The sequence below is a fragment of the Aethalodelphis obliquidens genome, unplaced genomic scaffold (genome assembly GCF_003676395.1).
Source record: "Aethalodelphis obliquidens isolate GAN/ISIS:26980383/991018 unplaced genomic scaffold, ASM367639v1 scaffold1, whole genome shotgun sequence".
In the NCBI taxonomy this organism is placed as follows: Eukaryota; Metazoa; Chordata; class Mammalia; order Artiodactyla; family Delphinidae; genus Aethalodelphis; species Aethalodelphis obliquidens.
The window spans coordinates 108,043,809-108,055,801 of NW_020837945.1; the positions used below are offsets into that span (position 1 = coordinate 108,043,809).

Genomic DNA, 11,993 nt, shown 5'->3' on the forward strand with positions numbered 1-11,993 from the left:
CATGCTGATCTGCCCCCAGGTTATATAGCCCCGGAGGCTTATATAGAAAGCAAGATGTACAATGTCTCTCGTTGACTAACACCAGAAGTACACAACAAGCTGAAGGGTGAATGTAAAAAATTAATAAACCAAGCTATATAAAATATACCAAAGCTGTATAAAATAAAGCTAAATAACTAAAGTTAAATTTTAAAATCACAGCATGATGTTACCCCACCCCAGGAGAAGAATATTCAATATACAGAGACAGAACTAGAAAGGCTGACCTTGGACATGGAGTAAAATAGCAATGGCTCAAAGAGGTAACCTGGAATATACTTGAGCCTATTCACAGAGAGGCAACCCAGGGAATCTTTTAGTCTCTTGATGGGAAAAGAAGAAAAAATTAAGCAGTAATAGACAGAAAGTGAATAAGCAGAGCCATGTTCTTCATCAGAGAGGATGTGGGTTGTAACAAGTCCATGGGGCTGTTGTATGGATTAAATAGAATGAATATAAGAAGCCCTGGGCAGATGGCATGATGCTCTATAGGTGCTTGATAAATGTGAAGGAGATGAACTAAATAGTCTTCTGTGAACCATCTTCAGGATTTTGTCAGATCTGAGTTCCACCTCTACTCATATTTACTGAATATTTTCCTTTAAACTGACTCACTTACTTTAAATCTTAGCTTCGTCCCCTGCCACAATAACCATGAATTCATAAGTTTAAGGTGTAAGTTATACATTTTTTCCTAATGCTCATGAAAACAAATATAAAACCACTGAGAGATTTAATGTCCACATGTCCCCCAATATCATCTCAGGTACAACTAGCGTACCATAGTTTTGGAAACACTGAAAGCAAGTAAAGAGCCCTGGCTGAGGTACCAGGAGACCCAAGGTCTAGGCCTGGACGATCAGACAGGCCACCTTCATGAGGCACGTTCTCCATCAGAAAGTAGGAGATAAGAACATGTGATTTATGTTGCGAGAAGGCACACGAGATAATGAAGGTGAAAACATTTCATAAGCAGGGACATTACAAATTGAAGGTGTTTGTGTGACTCTCCTTCTATTAAATAATTTATTTTCTAAAAAATCAAACATATCTGGCAATGGTCAACCAATTACTAAAATGATATACTCTAAATATCAAAGAGAATTTTCTACTGCTCTTAGAACTTCAGAACGAAGCATCAGCTCATTTCCTTTTTCTTTCAGAGTTAACACAAACTGCACAGTCCCTATAAAGGTCAGTGAGCAGAAAATCAAACTCTGCTCCTTCGCTCTGGATTATGATATCATTATACCATGTATTCTCAGAGCTGGAAAGAGCCCAAAGAGATCATCTTGCCTAGTCTTCTATTTTACAGAGGGGGCAGTGGTTCTGGAGAACTTTTAAAACCTAACTATGGTCACGGAACAAAATGGGATTCAAATCATGTCTCCAAACCCCTCAACCAATGCTACTGCCATTGCACGAGCCTGTCCTCTGGAAAGGCAGAGGATACCAGGGGAAGAGGAACTGCAGCTGCTGTGCTCTATATAATCCACTAACATCCAGTTAGGAGAGAACCCTGACAGCAAGTCAGAGGACCAAGACATAGACAGTGCCTTCAACGTGTCTGCAATTCTTCTGAAGGAAATGGACACACAGAAACATGGCCCAACATAGGAATGTAACAGTGAGAAATTGGGTCAATTTTCTCCAGTGAAATGCAGACTGAAGCAAGTCCCTACGGTGAGGGTGGGTGTGCCTGCCCAGGTATATCTGCTTCTGACTCACCACCCTGGGGGTTACAGCTGCACACGGCAAGTACAGCCTTATGGTCCTTAAGTCACAGGATATCATCGTCACCATTAAGGACCCACGTCTCCCCAGAGGCTGCTGCTGGGATGCTAGGAACTTGCTCTGGCTACCTAATCCCTGTCCTATTCAGGTTCACCCTCTCATTCCTCATCCAATCGTTCAGCACACTGATTTACGCTAATATTCAAAACAACAGGACAACGAGCTAGGAAGCAATCTTTCTAGCATATGTCTAAAATCACAGTAAACTACCCAACAATGTCCTCATATTCTAATATCTCTGGAAATATACTTCTATGTAATTTCTCATATAGATATTCCAAGAGTTAGAGACTTAAAGAAAGTGTGCCTGCTCTAAGAAATATATATCATCTTTTTAAAAAAAGAAGAGCTTTCTCTTTAATAAGAAAAAAATTAATCAAGAGTGTTTTCTAAGAAAAAAATATTGGTTTAAAAAGTTAGAGTTATTCCATTGTAGCCTATTTCCATCACTCTGTCATCCCTGATATCAATTTTTTAACACCTTTATTAGAGTATAATTGCTTTATAATGGTGTATCAGTTTCTGCTTTATAACAAAGTGAATCAATTATACATATACATATGTCCCCATATCTCTTCCCTCTTGCATCTCTCTCTCTCCCATACTCCCTATCCTACCCTTCTAGGTGGTCACAAAGCACCGAGCTGATCTCCCTGTGCTATGCGGCTGCTTCCCACTAGCTATCTATTTTACATTTGGTAGTGTATATATGTCCATGCCACTCTCTCACTTTGTCCCAGCTTACCTTTGCCCCCATCCCGTATCCTCAAGTCCATTCTCTAGTAGGTCTGCATCTTTATTCTCGTCTTGCCCCTAGGTTCTTCTGACCATTTTCTTTTTTTTTGTAGATTCCATATATATGTGTTAGCATACGGTATTTGTTTTTCCCTTTCTGACTTACTTCACTCTGTATGACAGTCTCTAGGTTCATCCGCCTCACTACAAATAACTCAGTTTTGTTCCTTTTTATGGCTAAGTAATATTCCATTGTATATATGTGCCACATCTTCTTTATCCATTCATCTGTCAGTGGACACTTAGGTTGCTTCTATGTCCTGGCTATTGTAAATAGAGCTGCAATGAACATTTTGGTACATGACTCTTTTTGAATTATGGTTTCCTCAGGGTATATGCCCAGTAGTGGGATTGCTGGGTCATATGGTAGTTCTATTTTTAGTTTTTTAAGGAACCTCCATACTGTTCTCCATAGTAGCTGTATCAATTTACATTCCCACCAATAGTGCAAGAGGGTTCCCTTTTCTCCACACCCTCACCAGCATTTATTGTTTCTAGATTTTTTGCTGATGGCCATTCTGACCAGTGTGAGATGATATCTCTTGTAGTTTTGATTTGCATTTGTCTAATGATTAATGATGTTGAGCATTCTTTCATGTGTTTGTTGGCAATCTGTATATCTTCTTTGGAGAAATGTCTATTTAGGTCTTCTGCCCATTTTTGGATAGGGTTGTTTTTTTTTTTTTTTGATATTGAGTGGCTTGTAAATTTTGGAGATTAATCCTTTGTCAGTTGCTTCATTCGCAAATATTTTCTCCCATTCTGAGGGTTGTCTTTTCATCTTGTTTATGGTTTCCTTTGCTGTGCAAAAGCTTTGAAGTTTCATTAGGTCCCATTTGTTTATTTTTGGTTTTATTTCCATTTCTCTAGGAGGTGGGTCAAAAAGGATCTTGCTGTGATTTATGTCAAAGAGTGTTCTGCCTATGTTTTCCTCTAAGAGTTTGATGGTGTCTGGCCTTACAGTTAGGTCTTTAATCCATTTTGAGTTTATTTTTGTGTATGGTGTTAGGAAGTGTTCTAATTTCATTCTTTTACATGTAGCTGTCCAGTTTTCCCAGCACCACTTATTGAAGAGGCTGTCTTTTCTCCACTGTATATTCTTGCCTCCTTTATCAAAGATAAGGTGACCATACGTGCGTGGGTTTATCTCTGGGCTTTCTATCCTGTTCCATTGATCTATATTTCTGTTTTTGTGCCAGTACCATACTGTCTTGATTACTGTAGCTTTCTAGTATAGTCTGAAGTCAGGGAGCCTGATTCCTCCAGCTCCGTTTTTCGTTCTCAAGATTGCTTTGGCTATTCGGGGTCTTTTGTGTTTCCATACAAATTGTGAGATTTTTTGTTCTAGTTCTGTGAAAAATGCCATTGGTAGTTTGATAGGGATTGCATTGAATCTGTAGATTGCTTTGGGTAGTAGAGTCATTTTCACAATGTTGATTCTTCCAATCCAAGAACATGGTATGTCTCTCCATCTATTTGTATCATCTTTAATTTCTTTCATCAGTGTCTTATAATTTTCTGCATACAGGTCTTTTGTCTCCTTAGGTAGGTTTATTCCTATTTTATTCTTTTTGTTGCAATGGTAAATGGGAGTGTTTTCTTAATTTCACTTTCAGATTTTTCATCATTAGTGTATAGGAATGCAAGAGATTTCTGTGCATTAATTTTGTATCCTGCTACTTTACCAAATTCATTGATTAGCTCTAGTAGTTTTCTGGTAGCATCTTTAGGATTCTCCATATATAGTATCATGTCATCTGCAAACAGTGAGAGCTTTACTTCTTCTTTTCCGATTTGGATTCCTTTTATTTCTTTTTCTTCTCTAATTGCTGTGGCTAAAACTTCCAAAACTATGTTGAATAATAATGGTGAGAGTGGGAAACCTTGTCTTGTTCCTGATCTTAGTGGAAATGGTTTCAGTTTTTCACCATTGAGGACAATGTTTCACCATTGAGGACAATGTTTGTCATATATGGCCTTTATTGTGGAGGAAAGTTCCCTCGATGCCTACTTTCTGCAGGGTTTTTATCATAAATCGGTGTTGAATTTTGTCGAAAGCTTTCTCTGCATCTATTGAGATGATCATATGGTTTTTCTCCTTCAATTTGTTAATATGGTGTATCATGTTGATTGATTTGCATATATTGAAGAATCCTTGAATTCCTGGGATAAACACCACTTGATCATAGTTTATGATCCTTTTAATGTGCTGTTGGATTCTGTTTGCTAGTACTTTGTTGAGGATTTTTGCATCTATGTTCATCAGTGATATTGGCCTGTAGTTTTCTTTATTTGTGACATCTTTGTCTGGTTCCTGACATCATTTTACTGGTGCTGTTCACCATGTTCTAGGTCGATAGAGGAGGGGGAAGAGGAAGTGACAAGGGGACCAAAATTGATCACGTGTCCAATCTACAGCATATGTTTTACATCATTTAAAACATGTCTAGTTTTAAACATCATTTAAAACTAGGCTTCTGAGCTAGGTATTCTTATACCCATTTATAGAACCAGAGTAGAGTCAGTAGACTGCAGAAAGTGGAGGCATCCCTAATTTTGATAGATCCAATAACAGTTTTATGATAATAACAAGGGCAGGGATTATGCTTAGAACCTTTGTATAATAATACACTTACTATGTGCCAGAGGCAGGGCTTGAACCCAACAACCTGGCTCCAGGATCTATGACCTTAATCCCCAAGTCAGCTGACTCTGTCAGGCCCAGAGCCTCCATCTGGCAGGTGGTGCCACTGGGGTGCAGCCTGTAGACTACAGGACTACAGAAGTGTGTTCTTCATCACCGGATTCCACTGACACTTCCCTTTGCCAAAGCCAGCACCTGCATTTGGTGCCCTTAAATCCATTTTCTTCCTCTTTAGGGACTTTGCTTCACTACTTGCATTACATACTTTCTCTATCCCCTGGATTCCTCCAATCTGCTCACAAACTTCTACACATCTGCTTTCTCCTGCATACTGCTCCCCGACCCTGCTTCAGACTTCAACTATCATCCTCTCTCCCCACCTCCACTGTATCTTCTTGAGAGTAGCCTCCATGCTCCACCTCTCCTTTACACCTGGTCTCTGCCCAACTCCCAAGTCTCTGAAATGGTCTCCCCTCTTCTCATTCTCCTGGCCACGCTCCCAGCTCCAGCCTCTAAGAACCCTTCCAGGATGCTTGCAGGAGCCTCGTGAATAGAAGCAGCTCTCCATTCCCATTCCATACTTTCAAACGTCTGTGCCTTTGCTCACGCTCTTCCCCACATGGGTTGCCTTCCCCGGCCCCCATCTCCTCTTGCTCAAGTCCTGCGCATCTTGCGGTTCCAGATCTAATCATTGCAGCTGGGAGCACTCACTCCTTCCTCCGAGCTCTATTATGATTCTTTTATGTAGCACTTCTTATTTACATACATGTCTCATCTCCCCTAAGCTGCACCTAACTTGAGGGCAGAATTCTTAATTAATTCACCTTTGTGTCACCTACAGGTCTTTGTACAGAGAGGATGTTCAATCAACAGCTCTTCAGTGTTCATTCCCTGACCGCAGGCTTGATTCTCAACAGCCAGATCTTCCTGCATAAACCCAAGCCAGAGGTTGCTATGCTCATGGATCACCTGCTGCCCTGCTGGCAGGAACTGAGTCCACCAAAACTCACCTGGGAGAACTGCCTGTCTTTCCGTAGGACCACGTCTGATCCTCTGGAAGCACACAGAAGTTAATAACTTCTAAGAAGTCAGGGAGCTTTGACAGCAGAGAGGAAATATTAGAAATATAACTACTCAGTGTAACTACTCTCCAGCTAATAAACATTTATTAAGATGGTAGAAATCACTATTGAAATGCTATAGCTCAACATTCATTCATATGTTGCCTTGTCCTACTAAATGTCCAGTCAGTTCAAATAAATAGGTTCAGTCAGTTCTGGTTTGGAATGTTAATTCTGATAGTATTTAAAAGCTCTTTCTATTCTATCTGTAAGTCACTTTTCTCCAGGAGGGTGGTGATCGTATGAATTCCTAAAAAGCCTCTGTAAGAACACACAGTGGTCTCTCATAAATTTTAATTGAGCACAATAGGCTCCTCGGCAGTCAGGTGCTAGGTGAAGTGCACATTTTTGCTAGATATGTTGAGTCACCCTTAATTATCTTCATAAGCCTTAAATACACCATATACAACATGGGGACTCATCTTGACCCTTACTTCAAAGAGCTTGAAAGCAAAATACATTACTTTTCAAATCATTTCTACATTATCTCATTTAATTTTTACAACAGTCCTTTATAATGCTATTAGTCCTCTTTTGCAGTCGAAGAAATTGAAACTCAGGAAAGTTAATTAACCTACCTAACAATTTGTTAAACTATAAAACTCAACCTATAGATTCCAAATAAACACTATCTAGTATTGAAAAAACAATGAGATAAGCACTCTAGACTATTACCAGAGGGAATGTACACTGCAAAAATATTTTCAGAAAGCAATTGCATTAAGAATAAATATATACAAGTTTATATATGTACAGGTAATATTATATATGTAATATTTCCCATTAATTCCAATTCTAGAAATAGAGCCTAAGAAAATAATCAGAGATATGATTTTTTAAAGTCTGATATAAAGATGTTTATTATAATATTATTTATGATAATGATAAATAGTAAAATAAGAATGGCTAAGCAATAATATAGCCATAATATATAGTCCTTAGAAAATTTTAAATGGTTTTTAAGATAACAAAATAGGCTGTCATACTATTAAGTGAAAAAATATAGTATGATTCCAATTCAAAAGGCTAGGTGAAAGCACACCAAAATGTTACCAGTGGTTACCCTTTCTTTTTATGTTTCTGTTTTTAAAACTTCCTACCAAGTTCAGATGTTACTTTTGTAAAATGAAAAAAAAAAAGTTATATAAGAACAACAAGGCTTCCCTGTAGTGCAGTGGTTAAGAATCCGCCTGCCAATGCAGGGGACACGGGTTCGAGCCCTGGTCTGGGAAGATCCCACATGCTGCGGAGCAACTAAGTCCGTGCACCACAACTACTGAGCCTGTGCTCTAGAGCCCACGCACCACAGCTACTGAGCCCACGCACCTAGAGCCCGGGCTCAGCAACAAGAGAAGCCACCGCAATAAGAAGACCGCGCACCGCAAAGAAGAGTAGCCCCCGCTCGCTGCAACTAGAGAAAGCCCGTGTGCAGCAATGAAGACCCAATGCAGCCAAAATAATAAATAAATAAATTTATAAAAAATAAATAAAAAATAAAAACAACAAATAAATTTTTTAAAAATCACATCCACAGTTACACAGGAAGTAAATGCTAGCCCTTTGCCTCCAACTCCAGGACTCTGGCCCCTGCACTACCCTCCCTCGCTATGCAGAGGAATGAGCCATCATATAAATACATCAGCATCACTGGGTCATCAGACAACTATGCAAAATGGCCAGTCAATATGAAGCAAATTATATTAGATTGTTTCATACATAGTCCTATATGCAAACACAGTCCCAGAAAGGGAGTCAGAACCACTTACCACCAGACTAATGTGCATTGTCTGCCCTGATTCCTGTAATTTTATTTCTTAAATATACCAAAACTACTGGACCCTTCTCTAACAATTCCTTCCAATCATTTAATAATACCTTTTGTTTCAAATATAAGTTACCATTGAATCTGGGCATAAGACAGTCCTCAAATCCCTCATGAACTAGAATTAACCTGCTGTAAAATATTTTCATTCCATCTTCTCAGAAAAGAAATTGGAGTGACAGCCCTCTAGCAATTCCCTACTGATGGCCATTAACCAAAGACCCAAAGAATTATTGCCCATAGCAAATGTGTAATGTCTTCAAGGACTCTTCAAAGCATTTCATATTCTGTCCTGTAAGTAAAATTTCACGGATGGATACGTTTGTTTATATTTTATATTACTCATATTTATCTTCTACCTACAGGTCTCTAATGGAGATATCACTCTTGGGCTGTGCTGTTGGAAGAAAGGACAATTGGAAGTCCAGAAAAACTTTCTGTAACTTCTTCACAGGCAACATCTATAAATGAAAGAAAAACAGGTGGCCTGGGGAACTGCACGTTCTAATGCTTACATTACAATTTGAAGCGATTGCACCATGGCTCATTGGCATTGCCCCACTAATCTCAAGAACTCAGCTGAGGCAGTAGTTCTAACATTGGGGTGTAAAATGGAAAGGAGCTGGCGGTAAGTAAAACTGCCTTTTTCTGAATTATACACACATTGAGCTCTGCAATAAATATAATTTATAAATGGGCTTAGTGCCATCTGCACACACTAGTTTCCTCCTGGAAATGTCATGCTGTAAAAATAAAGGGGGAGGAGACATTTTTCATGTTTGATGATGTAAGATAGACATGAGTTTCACTGTTCTTTAACACAGTCACTAGACAAGGGACTCACAAGGCTATTGTGAATCAATAATTAATAATATGTCCATTGTTACCATGGAAACAATCACTTCCGGATCATCTCTCCTGAATGACAAATTGTTATTGTCTGAGTAAAGCAGAAAAGAAGGGAGTTTGTTTTTCTTTTCCCAAAAGTTGCTGGCTCAAACTGATTACCTTAATTTATATTCACCTCTGACCTGATAAATGTTATTCCAATGTAATAGTGTAGGAATTTTATAGTTCTGTGTTAGACTCCTTTAAGGAAAGTTTCTGGTCTGGAGTAAGTAAAAGACTATGTTAAGGAAGGAAAACATTATCGAGACTTTCCTTTGCCATCTAACTCTTTTTCCAGAGTTCTTTAATAATGGCTTTAAGGTTTAAGATTTATAGATATGAGGTACATTCCCAACACTGACAAACTCATTCATGCTTTCTTTGACTGAGAACGTTCTTGCTCCTTCCTCTATTATATCCCAAATGTAGGCACAGCAGCTTACAGGAGCTTCAGACAAATCACTTCAGCCATAAATACTAAACACTTCCAGACACTTTATCCTCTTCTACTTTTTAAATGCTGATTTTTAAATAGTGGCTTAGATTTGGAAATACCTATTTTATTCCTGCCTTAAGGTTTGAAAAATGAAAGTTCAGGCGTTTTGAAGTTTGTGGTCCAACAAATTTTTAATTTATATGCATCAGTTAATTCAATTGCTAAATGTTTTCCTATAATATCTTTTTAGAATTAGAAATATAAAAATGGGGCAGCTCAGAGCAAACTGGGATGCTTTGATAAACAGAATACATTCCAGAATTTCTATGCTACCAGTCTCTACAAAAGAAGTTTTCCACTCTTTGACCATTTCATTGAAAGTAACAGTTACAGCGAATAAGTATTCTTAAATTTCAGGTCTCCAGACACTTTTACTCCATACATTTTGCCTTATAAGATTGGGATTTGTGAAATTATTCCTCCTCTGCATTATTTGAAGCTGAGGCTGAGAAAAGGACAGAGAGAAAATCTACAGGGATTTGTCTTACGTTGACCTCTTTTTTTAAAAAAGTACCTTTTTCTCCTGATGCTCTCTGTCTTAGACAGGGGGCCCAGATCCCCAGGTTGGTGTTCAATGTGTTCTCCTCCGTACCCCCATTGCACGCTGAGCTCTCATTCAACAAGTTCACACAATTCAACTGTACACTTTTCAAAGAGGCAAAACACACTTCCCTTCCTCATTGCCAAGGTCTTAAGGTAAAGGAAGTAGAGAAAGATTGCAAAGAATTTGTTGTTGCTTTGGAAGGGGGCATTTTCACACAATCTTTGAACTCCTCTGATTGTTACTTAAGACAAATCTTAATGCCATACTCCTTCTTCCTCTCAGCTCTTGCGTGTCTACTGCCCCCTTACAAGGGTGTTTTCTGAATAACAATACAGGGAGTATTATTTGCCATTTTCACCAAGTTCCTGCTCTTTGTAGTTACACATTCTGAAATGTCAATCATCTGTAAGGCAGTTAGAGTTGTTAAATCTCCAGCAGCACGGGAAAAGAAATCTAAGCATCCACTCTGGAGAGCACTTTCAAACAGGGTCTCATAAAGCCAGTGCGGGGAGGGGCAAGGCTTACCTGTGAGGCATGCCGGTGGTGTAGGCAGTGGTGTGCTCACTGGACAGCTCCCAGAGTTTTAGGTACCAGTTCACCTCCACTTCCCGCGCCAGAGCCAGTTGCCGAGCCCTGAGTTGGGTTTGCCCCGAGGGGCTGAGGCTGCTGTCTTTCCCACTTTCTGAAGCTTTCTTGGGAGATTTGTCTTTGCTCTCTATGGGAAGCCCAGATAGTTTCCTTAACTTGGGGTCCTCTTCTGAGATCTGACTCCCTGCCGTCCGGGTCCGGGCTGCCAGCATCCTGGAGGTTCGTGTCTGTCTTTCAGAGAAGACTCGAAGTCACTGTCATCAAAGTAATTTGAATTGATTTTTCTGTTTCTGCCTCCCTCCTCTTTCCTGTCCTCCCCCATCCCCTTAACCTTATCCTGCCGCAAAGCTGTAATTGAGCCGGCTGGGGATGAAAGGGTATCTCTAAGTTTCCTAAGGAAGAGCTAAGGCGGCCACTATTTGTGATATCCTGGAACATGGAAATTTTAAAAACAACCCCAACGACTCTGTAACACTGAAGTTTTATGGTGCTATTCCTTCTGCAAAGTTTGGACTTCTGCTTCATTTAACAATGATAACTCTGAACCGCAGAGTTTGGTAAATTATATTTGATCATCATTTCAGAGTTATAAAAAAACAACTGGAGGCTCATTAGGCATTCTTAATTAGAGTCCCTTCAGAGTTTTTAAAGTTTTTTTTTTTTTGAGTTTTTAAAGTTTTAATGTGAATTTCCTCAAATAAGTTTAACAATACCAAAGCACGGGCAGGATTATTCCTTTTGTGTAAACCTTAAAATAATATTTTCAATCTATTTTATAATCCTTTGGGAGAAGGAGGTTTTTCGAATGTCAGTGAACCACATATGTTAAACATGCTTTCATTTCTGCAGCCTACCATAACTGATTCAGTAACTGACCCTCTCAATACTTATGATGGGTGGAAGCATAAGAATCACCTTACAATCGAGGAGACTGAGGCTTAAGTTGAAATGAAAAAAAATAGTAGATAGGAAGTGGTGAGAGCCTGTGTGTGCCTGGGTCCAGATGTGTGTGGGGGCGGGGGGGGGGGTATGTGCCCACTGCACATGAAAACTAGCTCTGAAAGATGGAAAGACAATTCAGTTAATGACCCTTGTGGTTAAGATGCATGGGACTGACCCACATGCCTACCAACCAGTCTGACCTCTGTCCTAGCTCAGAGGACAGTGATATCAGTGCCCGCTTAGATGTCTACCACAAAGTTATTTGGGGACGCCCTAAGCCCCAGGCATCTCCCTAACCAACCTCAGTCCCTCCTGTATGA

At 39.4% G+C, this 11,993-nt stretch overlaps 1 protein-coding gene across 2 annotated transcripts in view; it reads right to left on the minus strand.

Annotated features, from left to right (window-relative positions):
* Nucleotides 1-11,001, minus strand: part of KCNAB1 (potassium voltage-gated channel subfamily A regulatory beta subunit 1) — a 422,691-nt gene extending 411,690 nt beyond the window's left edge. Inside the window, exon 1 of one of the 2 annotated variants that reach the window (XM_027113499.1) lies at nucleotides 10,669-10,981. In XM_027113499.1, coding sequence (XP_026969300.1) covers nucleotides 10,669-10,943 — 275 coding nt within the window. In that variant the 5' untranslated portion in view covers nucleotides 10,944-10,981. Of the gene's footprint in view, nucleotides 1-10,668 lie in introns of both variants that reach the window. The other variant, XM_027113474.1, reaches the window with a different exon arrangement.
* Between the last annotated feature and the right edge of the window lie 992 nt (nucleotides 11,002-11,993).